Source organism: Hemibagrus wyckioides, linkage group LG05 (assembly GCF_019097595.1).
Source record: "Hemibagrus wyckioides isolate EC202008001 linkage group LG05, SWU_Hwy_1.0, whole genome shotgun sequence".
Taxonomy (NCBI): domain Eukaryota; kingdom Metazoa; phylum Chordata; class Actinopteri; order Siluriformes; family Bagridae; genus Hemibagrus; species Hemibagrus wyckioides.
The window spans coordinates 15718212-15737431 of record NC_080714.1 but is presented as its reverse complement, the minus strand read 5'-3'; the positions used below and the strand labels follow the sequence as shown (position 1 = coordinate 15737431).

Sequence of the window (19220 nt, the reverse complement as noted above, 5' to 3'; positions counted from 1 at the left end):
ATATTGTACAAGCACAATTAACTCTATCACTGCTAGGCGTTGTGGAATATGATTAGTCTAATAACCGTGCTAGATTAGAGACCTCAGTGAAACAAGCGAAGGCCCTGAGCTATGCACAGTTTATTATATATAGTCATGTGATTTCCCCTGTGTATGCTTATACGTGTGCCCTTGAGCTCTTTTGCTGCCTCTCTGTGAGTTACCTGGGCATGGACGTAGTTATTCATCCATAAATCATAGACCTAATGGTCAAATAATGAAAACCTTTTCTCACATAAGAACATAACACACATACGGCTACACTTTGAAATACAAAATGTCCATTCCTTTTCCATGGAGCTTTGTGAGTATGACCAAAGTGGTGTTTGGATCTCAGTTGTTTACACACAGCCTACCCATAAAGCCCTGCTCGCCTGATTTATTTGTGTGTGATACACATCAGTGTTTGCATGTGTGTGTCTTGGGAGTGATGGATACAATTAGCTTCTTCTGGCTTCTCCTCACTTTAGGACTATGAAGAATGTTACACTAGCTTGCATGTTCTTGATCCTGCTTGTCTTATTCAGCTCAAGTCTAATACATCAGTGTGGCAGTAGAGTTTTCCATCTGGATCCCATGCAATTGTATCTGGGATGCAGAATGATTTTTGTTCCTCCCTTAAGGAGACAAGAGGCGAATTGATACAAGTTTGCTCAAGCCCAGATAATAGTATTGCCTAGAAATTGAGGCGAGAGAGAAAACAATCCTGATATCATTTTCCCCAATACAAAAATGCAATGAAGGTCTCAAAGGTAAGTGCAGGGCTGAGTTAATAGAAACATTATTGCAGACACTTACTGGATAGAGTTTTCGATGCGCGAGATGGTGAGGAAGGCTGCCAGATTAGCCGTGTAGGAAGAAATGACGATTAAAGCAAAGAGCCACCAAACACCCATCATCAACCTCGTGGCCAGAGTGGTGTAGGGTACTTCTCCACCTAGAGAGAGAGAGAGAGAGGGAGAGAGAGAGAGAGAGAGAGAGGATTGATCATTTCATGAAGGATATTGACAAGTGCAAGGTATACAAAGGGTAAAAAATATAAACATCCTGCAAAAAGCAATTCAGTAAGTCAGAAAAAATTTATGTCCTCTGTTTACGGTATTAGAAAAATATCAAACATTAGTTTATATTTTTATATATTCATGTAAAATATACATAATATTTAACAATTTTACAATTATACATAATTATAAAAGTTGTGCTAGAGAAGAAGTGATAGTGTACCATACTGCATTCTTTTAAGTATCAGTTACGGCATCACCTAATTGATACCAGCACATTAAATATAACAGTAATATGAAAACTATAGTGTATATAGTGTCTCTAATTTAGACATGTATGTGCAGGGAAGCTTCTGGATCTAAACTGAAAGCCACCTCTAGCACTGCCGAGGACAGAAGCTGTACAGGATTGGACATAAGTGATGGATTTGCTCCATTTTAATTTTTCGGTTATGTTTATGGCTAAGGTTAAACATTTGTGTAATTTATTCTTATGACTCATGGAAATCAACCCAGCTGTCTGTGTACCAGTGACTTCTCTTAGTCAAAGCTCAATACTGTAGTCCATACAGATAAGTCTTAAAAAATAAAAAAAAATAGATAAGAAGATAAAAAAATCTCCTTCTACCATGCACTCATACAGTCTTCTTTCCACATCCTAATGAGGGCGAGAATGTAATCAAGACTCACATTAGCTACAATGTTCTCTAGGGAATCCTTTTTCAGATTTTCTTATTTATGACATGTCCATGTTTGGAGGACGTTTATGGCTTGGAAATGTCTTCTTTAAAGGTCAATTCTTTTTTACTTATCTTGAAGCTTTAACATTAAATTAAAGTTTTTGGACTTTTAAATTTGAAGAACTGTCAGGAGGTCTCTCTGAAGGTCTGGCAGAGTTTTTCCCCCACAAATATAACTGCTGCAGCAATTTTTCATAAGCATACTGACATTCTCTGTGGGAATGATATTAAAAACCTTGGCCTCATCAGTAAGGCAGAGGTTATTGCATAGGTAAAAGTGTCAGAGCTATATAAGAACAAAGAGAAAAGAAAAGAAAAAAAAAAACCCTAACAAGCTATTATAGCTCACCAGATCAGAGAGCACTGTTAGCTTGCAACACCTTCATACAAGAAAAAGCTGAGCATTCCCAGTGTATTGCGGTGAATTATGAAGGAGAAGGATTTGCAAAAAGGCTGGGTAAAAAGCGAATATGACACCTTCTCTGTGGTGAATATTGCTACAACTGGTCCAGAAAGAAAGCTGATTGCATCCCCTTTTTTTCTGACTGCAGGATGTTGATCTTTAGAAAAATGACCCAGCCAGTATTGTAGCTTTTATCTGGGAGACTTATGACTGAGATTCAAAACCACCCCGCTACGCACATCAAAATCAGCAGGCACTATATCCAGCAGGTTCCGCGCTCCCCGTTCTTTTATTCAGTAGGAGACCAGACGTGATACACTCCACTCAGCCCCTCACAGTATGTAAGCATTCACTTGGAGAGGGGCCTCAGACAAAGAGATCTATAGGCAAAAGAACCTTATTGTGTTTGCTCATATTTGAGAGTTAGTTAGGGATCCAAACAGAATTGTTTTCCAGACCGTTAATAGGAGTACACTTACCAAACTTAAATATGCAAATAAAGATGCTTGAACTTCAGGGACAACTATTAAACAAATTGCTACAGAAAACTCTTGCAGTCTCAACAGATTACTTCAGCTTTAATGAGTTTACATAATGAGTCTTAATGAATCTACTTACTGAACAAAAGTAAAATACTGCTGGAATATCATGCATAGCTCAACTGAAGTAACTTCAGGGTAAAAAAAAAATTAAGGTCTCTATGAAGGTCCCTGATGAGGGTGAGTAGATGGGGCACTCTGCTTGCTCTCTCTTCCTGAGATGCTGAACTGAACTATCATTTAAAGGGTATTCTTCAGAGTACTGTACCATTTACTTTTTCATTATTTTTAAATTTACAGCATGTGTTTTGGGGCTACTTTAAGCAGAATTTAAGACACAAAGTATCTTAGTGGACACCAATATGACAGTGTATCTAAAACAATTCAAAAAATAACTTTTCTGAAACAATTTGCAATTATTGTTTAAGGACACGTGTCCGTTCTCGTCTTGGATTTGTCCATTTAAATGTGTATGTCCCACAGCTTTTTCACAGTAAACATGGTTCCTTAGTGCATTTATGGCTGTGAATCTTCCTCCAAATTTTCCTATCCCTTTGTTAAGGGAAAAATGTATTTATTTGTAGTTATTTTATTCTGAGGTAGAGTGGAATTTTACAGTAATATGACACATTTCAAAAAAGAGTTTTACCAGTGTTCACTGCCAGAACTGCCAGAGTATCTTTCTACTTCAGACAGCTGATTCTATTGTACAAAATGTCTAGGCTTCTCCATCAGAAGGATTAAGTAATATATTTAACATCAAACAGTAATATTTAAAATTCATTATAAGGCTATGACTCAGACATTTCAGATGCCTCCTGGTGATGTCCCTGTAGCTCTCTATCATCATGTGACAGCTGACCATGGCTCAAACATACAGCAATTCCAAAGACACTTTATTTTATCACCTATTATCTTCCTTTTTAAACTGGACTAGCGTAGGTGAAGGTGTCTGTAAAAATGTATCCACCTTTGAAATACAGCTCTCATTATACTATTTGCTAGTCTCCATATTTAGCTGCTATCACATCTGATGAGATTCAGCAGGGTGCGGCTTTTACGGCTACTGTTTGTTGTGTAATTTAGTCAACTTTAACATACCGACTTCTTATTTCAAAAAGAATCCAGTCACAGCTTCAAGTCAATTCATGGGTATTTAAATCAACATATAAGTGATTTTGTCGCAAATGATTTTACATATCTGGCTTACATGCTAAATGATAGTCAGCATGATACCTCCATGCTTACTACAGAGTGTTTTGACTTAAAAATCAAACCTGCAATCTACCTACTAAAGCAGCATTGCATAAAAATGTTTGCTGATACTTTATTTAATGGCTACAAAAACTTTTAAATTTAACCCAATTATGCCCAATTATTTTTGTAATAATTAGCATTCAATTTAATATAAATATAAATATATAATATTTATATTTATATTATATATTTATTTATTTAAATATATAAAACTGCAGTATTTGCTGGAGAAATGTTTTCCACCGTATCGGCTTTATTTTCCTGGCATGGTGCCATTTGCAGTAGGTTTGGGTGTGTGAGTGTGTCGGAACACATGAATACATGTGTGTATATGACTGAAATTTATTCAAGTCATCAAGTATCCCATTAAAAGGCTAGCTGGCACCTAATTCCTTCAATTTGCATACAGTTTAGCAGTCAGAAGCGTGGCCTTAGCGCATAAGCCTCTATCTCACCATGCAGCCACCCTGGAGCTCTCAGCATTATAAATAATCTAAATAGAAATAAATAAACTCTAAGGTGTGCCTCAGAACATATTTCTTCAGCTTCCGTTCTCTGGATGGGAATGTAGCAAGCTTCAGGCATGCAAGAGGAAGGGAACAACAACAACAACAAAAAAGTGACTGCAGTGTGTATCATCTGTGAACACAATCTAGCCTTGGGCTGGAAACATTTTCATAGCTAAGCCTGTACATCCAAGAAATAAATCTCGCTGCCGCTAAAGCTCAAATACAGAGCAAGAGCAAACACATTTTTCATGCAATTATGTCAACTTGAAGTGCAATAACAATTATGAATGTTTAACATGAATGAACATCTTATCATCCAGTCATCAGACCTGTGCTGAGGAATGGTGCTGACTGAAGCACGTCACACATGTTCCATTCAATGAGCTGATCTGTTCTTTGTGAAATGTTGTAGAAAGTTAAAATGCTTATAGAGTAGCTTGATATAAATAGGAGAAATGACATGAACATCATGCGTAAGCCAACTCTTGTTATATGACCAACCAAAATCTGAAAAGTTACATAGTTATAGCCTCTTTCAATGGTTTGATGTGCATTTTACTCTTATATGAAGCTTATTATATTCTGCTTTCTGAGACGATATCGTAGACAATCTATTCAGAAACATGTGTCCTCTCAACTACTTTTAGACTTGGATAACATTAAACCATTTAAAAACCCAAGTCACAGTGAGTGAGGTGAGGTGAAAGAGCTCCTTCTCATTAGAATGAATAAGACATTCACTTCCATTCCCTTTACAGCACTATCTGAAGGAAATGCCACCTCACGCTGAATGCATATGCATATTCATGCAGTCTTGACAATGACAGACATCATTCCCATGATGAGATCTATAGAATGGAGCACAGCAGCTCATGACACATTAGACAATTGAAATACGGCAGGCTAAAAGTATCATCTTTGTTCTGTTCGCTTGTCATGATGTGATGCACACTGACAGCTTGATGCTATCAAAACATCCAGAGGGTGCAGGAGTGGAAAGAACATGTTTTTTGAGGGGGCAGAGAGTTTTGTTCAACACAGTTTTTTTACTATCCTGACAAGAGGCAGAACATTACATATAAAGAGAGACAGTTAAGATTTAAATTCCTGCTCCACAGTGATTACATATAGTCTGGAAAACTAAAGATATTCATGCAGGTCTTCTTCCAAGAGGGATATTGCTTATATTATACATACATAAGTGTTCTAAATCCTTCCTGTTTTTTCCAATCTTTCTACAAAGATTGGAGCTGTAATTGGAATAGGAACTTCTCCCAGCGGTTCCCAAGACACCAGCTCTAGCTGTGCCTCAACATTTAGTTATGCTAATGCAGAGTCTCCAGAGAGATGACAATCAATGACCATGCAATTCACAGCTCTGTGCATTTGAGATATATTATATCTGGCATTATCTCATTCAATCATCCTTATTTTGTAGCACTTATCTTCCACAGAGTTGCAGGGAGCCTGGAGTCTATCCAAGAGGACTCAGGGCACAAGTCAGGGCACACCCTGGATGGGGTGCACAATCACCCACCTTTACACACTCTTCAGACACTTTATAGATGCCAGTCAGCCTACAACTCAAATCTTTGGACTGAGTGAGGAAACCAGAGTACCCAGAGGAAACCCCAGAAGAATGGAGCAAACATGCCAGAATCAAACCCCCAACTACAGAGCCGCTAAGCAAACATGCTAACCACTAAACCACCATGCCTTTCCATCAGATAGTATTCATTTTTTGATTTTACTTTACTGAGGTCTCTAAATACCTGAACAGATATACAGGTTAGACAGATAGTAAGCTAGGTTGGTAAGGCAGTTAGTTTGGTAGATCAGTTGATGGGAGGGTAGGTCATTTTACCAAAAAAAATCAATCAAAATCTCATACCCTGCCTCCTGCCCATCATCAACATACCCCAGAAAAGAAGAAAGATCTGAGAATTTCTGCAGGTCACATTACTCAGAGTTGTAGAGTACTGTAAAGTAAAGGTTTATAGCAGCTGAGCAGATACAATCGCTTGTGGGACCCTTGGCTTGCTCACTCTCCTTCCTAATATACAGTGCTGTAGCCTAACAGAACAAGGTCTGCTAGTCAGTCCATGCAATCTTTGAGGCAGAAACCTGCATTCACCCTGTGGCATTCCTTGCACTGCTGGTTAAATAGTGTTGAACACACTAGGAAAACATGACTGCACATAATCCACACAGTGTTACCAGTAACCCCTATACGGCATATATATCTCTGCATCATCTGCACTGATATGAAGCTGATAAGAATACAGCAGGCAGTCCTATGATGGATTAAACAGTTGACTAAGGTGGACCAGCCTCTTAATCATCTTTACAACATGAGAGGACAGTGCCACCAGTCTCTTGCTAGTTGTTGGTATTGGGAGCGCAGTACTGGGGTAGAGAACTGCGCACAACTGGTTGGCACAAGCAATCAGTACTGACCCTGATGTTTTGTGGTTCTATGGGTTGGATTCAGACTGTTTTTTTTACCTCAGAGGGCTTGAGACACTAGAAATAGTTAACTCTAAATAGAATCATGGGTTATGTTTTTTCCACATTTCACACTGTATTTTCCTAAACCCTGGGTTAACATTCTTATTTGCACATTTGCAGTGTCAGCAGCTATGACTGGATAAATACAATGCACGAGCGGTTTGTAAATTTCAGCATGTAAATCCTCCAGCAAAAGTGGTGCAAGCCATGCTTTAGAGCAGCAGGTTTTCAGAAACCCAGGTAAAAGTGGTGCTAACCCCGCTTTTAAGTGACAAGTGTGAAACATTTCTCTTCACAGGGTTGAAAGCGGGGTTTAGAACAACGATATCCTGGTGCAGTATAAAAAGCCCTTAAGAAACCTGACTCTCTTTGATAGAGACTGTTGTTGCTGTGGTGTTCTGTGATCCATGGCATCCTTGGAGCACACACCAGTATTTCACTTTCTTTGTTCCCGACTGTACCGTGTTGAATGCACTGGACAAAAGTGACTACACTTAATCCACACCCTCTGCATCATATACATCACTGCATCATCCACACCAACATGGGGTGGACAGACAAACTGCAGGGGTCCGATGATGGATTACCCAAGGGTCTTAAAGTCAACCAAGGCCAGCCAATAAAGTGTGTGCTACCAGTTTGTGACTACTGAGGCATGCAAGTTGTCCATTCTTTGCAGATGGGACACTGAACAATGCGTTCCACAGTACAGGAGCTTTGTGCAGGCCATCAGTTATGGGGGGATGGTGTAGCACGGAGGCTATAAAGGGGTCAGGAAGAAAGTTATGGTGTGGAAGGATGATAAAAGGCTGTTCAAAGTTGGGATGCATGAGGACTGATTGACTGACTGACCTCCTTCACACCACACAATATTATTCACACAATCATATTATTCCTCTGAACTATCATTCTTATTTAAAAGGGGCATTACTTTTCCTTTTCACATGCCTCACCTACTGATTATATATATATATCCTTCCTAAAGAACCTCAGAATCACAGGTTATCCAGGGTTTGTTGTTAGGAAAACAATATTAGTAGTTCCCTGGGAATCAGGGGTGAATAAATCGCTAGCTCGGTTGCCAGTGACAAGCCGATTACATATCCGGGCTATTAATATTTCATTTACAGTTGCCTAGAGGACAATCGGGTTCAATAAGCTGTTAAAATAACACCAGTGTTTTTATGCGTCTGCCACTAGGTGGTAGAGGCATTATATTTTCATGGTGTCCATGCTTGTCTGCCTGTCTGAGATTCTCGCTAATGTGAGATCTCAAGTTTGACTGGCTGAAAGTTTGCAGGAATTATCATTAAAACCAGCAAATGAACTGATCCAAACAGGGTCAAAGACAGTTCTACTTTTTTTCCCCACCCAGCTCAGCAAACAACACAGCTCCCACATTCCGTCAGCTTGTATTAAAACAGTTCATTGAATGAAAATGAGGAACACGTCAAATAACAAGTATGATGAAAAAAGTGACGAGAAACTATGCTAGCTACATAATAAGTCCATCATTCTTTGAAGTTATATTACATTAGCTGCTGCTTTTTTCCCTTGGTTGAACCTAGCTGAACTGAACCTCATGGGTTTGAGCGGCACATTGGAGCTTTCTTTAATGCTGCAGACCAGTTAAAAGATTTATGATGTGCCTACCTTTTAGGAATGTTGTTATCTACCCTGATTTTGATATACCAGCTTACCACAATATCAGTACTGTCCATGGCCTCCCAGTTCCCTGTGATCACAGGTTGCTACAAGCCACAACCTTGTATAGTTGTGTCAAATCAGAGTGGTGCCAAATTACAAGGGTTTTGTTTTGCTACTCTTACATATTCAGTATTCCGTGCCACTGTCAACAAGAATGGATACACCAATTTCATCCAGTCCAGGGGGATTTTGAAATGTATAAAAAACAACATAGTGTGCCCAGCAAGGGAGATTTTTCCTTCTCATCCATTTTTTTTAAAACAAGAGGAGATTATTCACCGCTACAGTATAGATGGTTCTGTGGAGCAATCCAATGCATATTTACAACTGCAAATACAGTATACAATTTCACTTGTACCCTCTATACACAGATACTGGAAGCCACCCCCCCCCCCAAAAAAAAAAAAACAGTTTTGTTTACAAATAGACAGATTGGTGGATTAGACACCCCCACCACCACACACAAGAAGTGCTGCCAACAAGTCAACTCTTATATTAAAGTTGTCCAGAAAAACAGCAATTTCCTTACTTCTTTTGATCCCCTAAGCAACATAATGAAATCTCCTCCCTTTGGAAAGCAAAGTGGCTGATTCAGCGGATCCTTTTCGCCTCAGTTGCTGGTTTCTCATTTTGATTTTTGCAATCAATATATACAGTGCAATATCATTTAAGCGACTGTAATAATGAAAACAAAATGACTTTCCTTTTCTCACTTAAGATGAGATGGATATTATTGCTTTTAATTCAAATGAGACAAAAAAAATGTCTCAAATGAGAAAAATCCCCCAAACTGAAACTGTTATCTGTTATATATATCCAAGAGAGAGAGAGGTAAGTGTCATTCTCTCTATTGCACATCTCAGCTAAGCAGCGTGAGCTACTTCTCGCAAAACTTTAAAAAGTAGCCAAAAGATATCAGTCTTAGTATATGATGTCTTAAAGGATTTGAAGACACTCAGAGCTTAGCACAGAGCAATCTGTTCCAGCATCTGTTGTTGTTGCTTAGATTATTTTTCCCCCTCTCAGTGTTATTGCACATCATGGAACCATTAAAGTATAGGCCTGGCTATAAACATTTTTTGTTGCTGTATGGAAGCATTTACTGATGATAATATTATAGCCAGCAATACTCTGCATTCTATTATTCTAAAATAGTAAATGTGTATGGTTTTTCTTTTAATTTTTAATACTTCTATGATATGTTGTTAAATATAAGCTTGTTTTATAGACAAGTCTAGACAGATGACTAGACACTGTGTTCTCTCACTACTCCAGCTAGTCATCTTTCCACACATTGATTAGCTTCATGATAATCTAAGCGTAAGCTGTACAAATCACTTAAATCTTGCTAATATGCTGTTATGGCTCATTTATTGCCTGAATTGGTTGACAGACACATAGGATTGTGTAAGGGTACATTTTGTTAACTTATTTTTTAGCTCTATGTTGTTTTATGTGGCACCAGGATCCTGGAGGAACGTTGTTTTATATCACAGTGTACTGTGTCAGCTATATATGGTCAAAATGACAATAAAAGCTTCTTGATTTGACTTAATATTGTAATTATGTTTCTTTACAATGTGTTTTGTAATGGTTTAGCTTGGCTCACGTAGGTAACAATGTGTGTTTGTTGAAAATCCTTGAACAGCAAGTTTTTTTCTCCAACTCTACACATTTAGTGCTAGCTGAAATTAGCATAACAGCATAACAGAGCCTGAGCTTAATGTGTGGAACAGTAATAGTGAGAGAAAGGTGGTGTATGAGTGATGAGGTGTTTGTGTCACATACCAAACCAATTAAAAATGGCTCAGTGCAACGGTTTCACTGGTGTTCGCATGAATATGGAGGATTCCAGTATGGTGGACCATAACGACTTTTCTGCTTAGTGCCCAATGAAGATTCCTAACCCTAACCATGCACTTACATGATATAAGCAGAGGAACACCAAGTATAGTTGTGAAATCTCTTACATGCAAAAAAAAAAAAAAAAAAAAAAAAAAAAAAAAAGAAGCACTTTTGCTTACTCTGTGTATTGCAAGCTTTTATGGCTAAGAGGTGCTGTACATTTTTCTTTTATAGTCCAGCATCGGAATGAGTCCACTGGAGCGATTATAGAGTAAGTTCGGTTTTCTGATAAAGAGCCAAACAGCAACTTGAGCAAAGCTTTCCTGTTCATCATCACTCTGGCTTACTGCAGATACAACAGGCTTGGCTCAAGTTGCTCTTTCAACAGTCTCTTAATATTTAATCCAAGCCTTGTCACTGTCAATTTTTCCCGTTTTTATTTCGGTCGCGACTCCATTAACAAAGTAGATGTGATGACACGTGAATTAATTCCAGAAAGAGCCTCGTTTTGAGTTTCATTTTCTGATTATTTGATTGTGACGAGACATTTATGCATCCTCAATGAGACATTTTATATTGGCAGCACTAAACGAACTATCAATCCAACCGACTAAGACTACTACAAGCAGCTCTAGCTCTGTACAGTCAAAAATGGAAAATAAGCATGTATAATGCACACCCTTGCCGTTATAATTACAGAATCAGTTTAATGGCACAAGATGTTGCCACTTAGCTAATTACAATGGATATAAAAAGTCTACATACCCCTGTTAAAATGGCAGGTTGCTGTGAGGTAAAAATAAAAATTAAACGAAGATAAATCATCTCAGCACTTTTTCTACCCGCAGTGTGAAATTACAGCATCTAAAAATTGAGTAAAATAAAAAAAAATATTTTAGGGAAAAATAGGAAAAAGTAAAAACTTTACAATAACCTGGATGCATGAGCATGCACACCTCTACTTTGTTGAAGCATGTTTTAAATTTTATTACACCACTCAGTCTTCTTGGGTAAGAGTCTGTCAGTGTTGCATATCTTAACCTGGCAATATTTCTCACTATTTCTTGCAAAAACATTCTAGATTCATCAAAATATAAATGTATTTCCAGTACACTGCCCACTTCAGGTCACCCCACAGAACTTTAGCTAGATTCTTTATGGCTAGGTCAATCAAAACATTGATCTTCTTTTGGTTAAGTCATTCCTTTAGTGATTTGGATGTATGCTTTGGGTCATTGTCATGCTGAACGGTGACATTCCTTTTCATATTCAGCTTACTAGCAGACGCCTGAACCTTTTGTGCTAAACTCAACTGTTTTTTGTAGTTATTCCCTCATTTTGTTGAATGACAGCCATTATAGTGTTCTATAGTACATCTAATGTTTCTAATAAAAATTCCTTTATACGCCTCATCTGATCAATAACTTTCAATAAATGAGATGCCATACATGCTTTGTAAGCTCTTTGGTGACCAAATCCTATAGAAAGAACTAATATTTATTTGAGGTTAATCAGAATCATGTCATTGATGAGAGCTGTATGCTAATTACATTTGAATATAAGATTGAATGTGATTGGTTCATTCTGAATGAATGAATCATAAAATGCTTCCATTATTTTTGTACTTAATCTATGTTGTCATTTTACACTGAGGGTGGAAAAAATTCTGACATGATCTCTCTTGGATTCTTTTTGTGTATCACGAAAACCTGTCATATTAACTGGAATTTGCAGGCGTTTAATATCCATGGTAGCTGATGTCAGACCTAGCAGCTTGTAGCTTCACTGAACGTTTGCGTATACAATAACGTGTGACAAGGTGAACAGAACTTCTTTTGAACAGTTGATGTGAACAGCGATATTCAGTAAATGTAGCTGCCAGTAGAACGATGACATGAACGACATGGAAAGAATAGCAGAACCCAGAAGTCAATACAAATTCAGCAGTTCATGATTCAGAAATAACAGCCCTTGGAGTGGCTGATCAAATCTGAACATCCTATGTTATAATTTGTAGTCATGTAAGAAAAGTGCATTAGATCCAGGCAGCCCCAACAGAGACCTTTGATTGAATGTAGGTGACACTTACTAGCAATCAATCAAGGACAAACATGGATACAAATGGAAACCAGTGCATAGATGATGTCCTGGAGAAGACCATTTGGAAACGAGCATGATTAATGGACAGAGAATTTAAATTGTGAAAAATTATCCACCCCCTCATTTTTATATGAGAAAGAGCAGAAAATGTGCAATCTGTGAAACTTCAATCTTGGAAACTCTCTATATTTCCATGCCACATAAAAATGAGACTTCAGCATTCAGAGGAGATACTTAAACACACAAATTTGCTGACAGAGCACACTGTGAATAACATGACAATTATTCACAGAACAATTTTCTAAGCTATTAATCTCACATATATAACTTTGATGATTATTGATTAGCCTCTTTTAAAACTGATTGTTACTGGATCTCAAAGCATTTGCATCTTGTAAAACAGATTTTGCATTTCCTCTGCCTTAAAAATAAGAAATAATTTGTTTTCACAATTTTTTCCCCTTTCTGGCTGCTATGACTTTCTAATGTGTAAACATTCTTCTTGACAAAGCCTTCATAAGAGTGACACTTGAACTGACTGATGCTATTTGACTGTTGGGAAACATGTTGTCATGAGCTTAAATGCACTTCTTACACTTCTGTCACAAGATATCAACTATGTTTTTTATGCCACTTATAATGGAACAGCAATAGCTTGAAAAGCTCAAAAAGTCAACTGCTGTTTGTGTGGCCCCTGTAAAGATGTACAAGATGAAAATGGTTCACTCTGTATAATCTCATGGACTGGTTTCTTCACTTCAGGATGTCAGGAGCACAACAGCACACTAGTAATTTAACTCCCCAGCACATTACAAAGCCTTTCATGAGCTACATTAAACTGTGAAGTACTTAACAGGACTACATTAAAACGAATCTAAAATATGAATCATTCCCAGTTTTAATTTTAGTCTGTAAAAATAATACAATATTGCATTGAGGTGGTATATATCCAATTATATGAACACAATACATAAGACTATACAATTTATTTTTTCACTAATTGAAAAATGATGTTATAGTTTTATTTTACACTCACCACTCTATTTTATATTAAAACATATTTTATATATTAATACACAGTTAACTGTTTAAATGGATTAATTATTAACCACTAATACTGAGCACTGTTATGTATTAATGCTGAAGCTGTACTCAGGAAGTTAGCATTTATAGCAGGGAAAGACAACCCAATTTGAATCTAAAAAACATTTCACAATACAGCCACATCAGTCAAGAAGCCTAGATCGGGTTTATATTGTACAACAAAATTATTAAAATTCAATACTGTAAATGAAAATCAGTGTACATGCCAAACAGTGAACACTTCATGGTTCAGATACTCTCACTGTGTTTAAGAGAGAGACAGAGAGAGAGAGAGAGAGAGAGAGAGAGAGAGACAGACAGACAGACAGAGAGACAGATCTCCAAGGGGAAGAAATCCTGGAAATGAATGATATTGAGGGGGCACAGATAGATACTGAATTGTGCATGAATCAAATTATATTGGGACAAGTGAACTGAAGTGTAGTGAATCTATACTGTTCAAGAATCTATACTTATTTAACTGTATTGTTTTTGCCATGTACCATATAGTCTGAGGGATTCATTGTTTGATGTTTTGATGTTTAATAATAAGTGTGCTTTCGCTATGAAAAAAAGTTCATAACTAATATCATATCTAATAAAACTAACAGCATCAGCCCACTGAAAAGCTGTTCTTCCATCTCTTTTTCATGTAAAGACAAAAATACTTTCATGTCCCTTCACAGGTTTTATCATGACCTTTATGTAAATCGCTTAACATTGATTTGTTAAGGATTCAAGGGTAACGCTTTATTTGGATAAAGTAAGAATGCACTCTGAGGTATTCTGGAAGAGCCGGATTAAACTACACACTAGAGAATATGGAGCTCAGAGTAGCATGAGAACAAAAGATTGGTCACTTATCCCTCCTTCAAATGTGCCAGTAGCAAGACATCCAAACACAGACAAAACTTGGACATGCACAGCAACTGCACAGGATCTTTCTGTCAGCCAAATTAATGCTGGCACTAAGTTGTTCCACTGCTGTGGCAAACAGAATCAATGTATGAGCCAGCCAAAATAATTTATCCTCCCAAAATAAATAAATTATACACATTGCTAAATATCCAATCTCTCCTAAGCACAGCCTGTGCTAACTCTTCCAGTTATATCAACTCTGCCATTTGCACCACCTCCACTTACAGCTACCATATGCCCAGACTAGCACACCCTGCTCATACACAGAGGCATTTGTACTTCATTAAACAACTGGCCATATTTCTCTTAAAATGGATTTAGTTCAGGTTGATTTTTTGACATTTATGGTCATCAATATGATGCCTTAAAAAATATTAAATTTAATGTGCATCATAATAAAAATAAACAAGCATTTTAACTTGACAGCGTAATCCATACATAAAAACCAGCAACACTTTTGCAAATTTGAAGCTGTGTTAAAGTTGATCAGCCAAGCTTTACATTAATTAGAATTAATGTATTTTACACATCTTCTTATGTGTAAATTTATATACACTCAGTAGCATTTATAGGACACAGAGGTTTTTCAGTTTTTCATGAATACCAAATTTCTTGTGTAAACTCGTTTAGAAAGGATTTATTAATAAATCTGTTGGTGTCCAGTTTGATAAATGAGGCCCAATAATTGCGATTTAATCCATCACTTTTCTTATCCAGCACAGGGTCTCAGGGAACTTGGAGCTTATCCCAGGGGACTCAAGGCACAAAGCAGGGGACACCCTGGATAAGGCACAATGACACACACACACACTCTATAGATAATTTAGAGATGCTAATCAGCCTACAACACAATTCTTTGGGTTGGGTGAGAAACCTCCAACCCTCAAGGTGCCATTAGAGAACCAATTAAAGATCTGACCTTTTTGTTTCCTTTTGGTCCCCAATTAAGTTATTTGCCATTTCTCACTCACTAGCCAACTGTCCCTTATCACACAACAGCTACCAACAGGGGAAAGTGAAGCAAGCAAGCTTCCTCCAAGACATGAAGCCAGACTGTGCATCATTTCAAATGTCTGTTCATGCATCAGGAAAGCATAAGACAATTGGAAGAAAGTAGTAAGAGAGTTATACCATGTGTAGCCAAAATAGCTATCTAGCCCTCTTTGGGGTCTTAGAAACCCCAGACACTCTTCAATGGCTTGAAACATATGATTTACTTTATCATACTTTTTAAGGATATCAACTTGTTTCAGATGTCCTTTAAAAAAAATTGCACACCTTTTATCCTTGGTAAGAAATAGTGTAAGGAAATAGTGACAAAAAGGAATGGTGTATTTTGTCCAGCTTTTGCTGTTCAGAAGAAACAAGGCTAGCCCTCTCACCAGACTGCCACAATGTGCTCACAGTTTTCCCTGCCACTATGTCTTTGAAATCATTTCAAATGTTGTCCTGTGTCATACAATTTGATGACAAGGAGACAAGGGGACATAGAAGGTAACATGACCAATTGGCAGCTATTAGGGGCGTTTTGGTAGTGAGTTGAATAATTGCCCTGGCTTTAGAACCCAGGTCCAGTGTTACTCTTGATGAATGTCTTGATCATTTCATAGTGAAATGTCCCTTTTGACGAATATGTGCCAAGCAAGTCTGCCAAATACTTCAAAAAATATGGTCTGCATGTGACTCAAAAACATGTGGTGTGTCCTCCACCACTGCCTTAGTACCTTGTGGGGCTGGAGTGACATTGGTTTCATCTTGTGCCAGGGTTTCGTGGGGGCTGTGTCTGGATATTCCAGATTGTTGTCATTGTGTGTAAATATTATACATTTTTCCATAGTTCATCTGAACAATGGACTATTATTATTGTTCATTCGACTGTTTCTATACCTTTAATAAATGTTTTTCAGTGAGGTTCAAACTGGTCCCAAAGAATGTGGTTCTCTATAATCTAATGATTATAAACAGTTGAATAAAATTATATACTTAAAACAAAACAAAGATTCTACATCATTATCAATTTCAGCATCTCTAAAACGACTGTAGTCTTTAAGACACCCGAGGAGAAGGGAAGTGAAGTGGATATGAGGATAACGGAAGACTCCCAATGGGTTAGGACTCCCGGTGAATGATAGCTGTGACACAGGGTGAATGCTTTTCTGCTGTGAAATTTTACAATTGTTAATGAATTTTTCCACTAGTTTATCCTGCAGTGGAAGGCTCAAACTGTTACAATGTACAGTTCATTGCTCTTTACTTTTTTCCCCCCAGAAACTAAGAAAAAGGAATTTGTGCCTGTTGTGGGGGTGACAATGTTCAGCATTAAATTTCTTTGTCATGTCACACTGGTGGTGAAACATAGTGGTGGTTAATGACTCATAGAAAGTAGTTTTTCCATAAGTATTTCGGTTTTATTTAGCCTAATAGGGGCAATATATTCATAGAAAAAAAAAATCACACAAATGTTTATATCTTAAAAGTAAATGATATCAACCTATTTCTGCCCCCTGGGATGCCCCAGTGCTTGTTCATAAGCATCTAAAATTTGAAGACAGTATCTTCAACCACTAGAATTCTGTGTAAGGTTATCCCAACAGAGGTAAAACCATCTCAAACTGAAAGCCAAAAGTCTCCTGATTCATTTTTATACCAGACTTGTCAATTTCCATTCCCACTGGTTGAAAGGGTTACTGTTATGTAGACAATCTATACACACTTAGAATATCAACTTGTCTGTTTATTTATTTATTTTCTATTTAATTGGATTGTCCAGTTTATAGCTCTGGATATTTAGATCATCATCATCATCTCGTCCCTAGTCCTTTTAAATTTCAAAATTCATCTAGACTCTGATACATTTTATGACATAAATAAATGTGCTTTGACGTGTTAAGAATCGGTTGGTCTATAAATGGTTTGTAGAGTGTCTAAAGTGGACTATCCAAATGAAGTGTTAGTGATTTATGCAACAATGTTTTATTGTGTCCCGAAAGCTGAGTGTAGATAACCTTCAAATAAAGTGCTACCAAGCATTCCATGTCTGTTGAGACACTGATCAATGTGGCATGACGCCAGTTGTAAAGCTGCCTGACTCAATGATTATATGACTATCATCAGTTGTAGATAATACTGCACACAAAGGCCAAAGCTTTGCACATAAAAGGACGTGTTGTTTTACATGTTATGACTGTTAGAAATGCGATGTTATTATTCCACTACAGCATTCGAATGAGCTGCGTATTGAATTCCCCTGGGGTTTATAAAGATGTGAACAGTACTGGTTTATCACCCAGACTTACAGCATTAAACAGCATTAAAACCAACAGCCATACTAAGGACGTGCTACAAAATAAATATTTGGAATAATAAAATTTTGCTTCATATGAGTGCAGGGCAAATATGAAATGAAGAGAAATGGCATAACTGCACCAGCGTTTAATTGAATTAAGTGGGCCATAACCATGTTAAGTGCTTGTTGGCAGGCCACTAATTAAGTGCTACCCAGCAGAATATGAGAACATGCGAAAGAGTCATTAAAACCTAATAACCACAATGCAACACTTTGTAAGGAGAACGCTATTTGGATGGTCCAATTTTGATCATCAACTGATTAAATTGTCAATTAAATGTCACTGAACTGTCCATTAAAGATAGCAAGTGACATTAATATGATGATTAAGTAAATGTCATCTATGTCTTAAGAACTAATTCACAGAAAGAAAGCTGTTCAAGAAGTTGTCACGTACATCTCACTACACTGTAAATATTGATCAACTAATAAGCTATCCATGTACCTCCTAGTAATCTAAAATCATGTCCGTAAGTGATTTATTTTGCTTACACAACAGTAATTTTCCAACAATTACACATATTTCACTTAATAATAAAAAAAAAACCAACATATTGCTTCTCTGTGTAAAGTAACAGTGTTATACCGCTGTTGCACTCAGATCTGATTGACCAGGTGATTAAGTTTCTGTAACAGCACGGCTGTGATAGCAGTGCTACTTCAAAATAACATACATTTTATTTTAAACAAAAAAAAAGATGCATGGAAGGAGATATTTAACATTTCTGGAAATTCTTCCAAGTATTTGGGAAAGAAGGCTTCATGGTTTGAGATTTACAAGTATGACAAGCTGGATGTTTAGTTTTTTCTTTTTAGCTTTAGACAAAACAGAAGCAGGTAAAGGAAATATAGCTGTGGATGGCTGCTGTGATATAAATGATGACAGAAAAACCCATTATGCAGATGTTCCACATGTAACTAAAAGACACAGGAGCATGGTAAATTAGCCTGGCCAAAAATAAAGTGAGGCACAGAACTGAATACAGATTTAATTACACTGGCCTCATGACATAAACTGTGGTAATATAAGGAGAAATTTAGTTTAGAATCATGCATGTGTGACCAGTATGCGAAAATGCAATGTCCATACTTTATCCTATTTACTTGTTCTACCTTTAGAAGTGTATATCAAATGTATGCTAATACATGCTAATATTTACCAATCTTTAATTATCTCATGCTACTTTGGGCAAAATGTCAGCAGTTTATATGACAGCTTAATGGG

The 19220-nt window shown here is 37.2% G+C and overlaps 1 protein-coding gene across 4 annotated transcripts in view; it reads right to left on the bottom strand.

Moving 5' to 3' along the window:
- grid2 (glutamate receptor, ionotropic, delta 2) overlaps nt 1–19220 on the bottom strand; it is a 426076-nt gene that overhangs the window by 49748 nt on the left and 357108 nt on the right. For all 4 annotated transcript variants that reach the window (XR_009204631.1, XR_009204632.1, XM_058390630.1 and 1 more), the window contains exon 12: nt 838–976. Coding sequence is in view for 2 of the 4 variants with exons in the window: in XM_058390630.1 (XP_058246613.1) it covers nt 838–976 (139 nt within the window). In the remaining 2 variants the exon portion in view is untranslated. The remainder of the gene's footprint in view (nt 1–837; nt 977–19220) is intronic.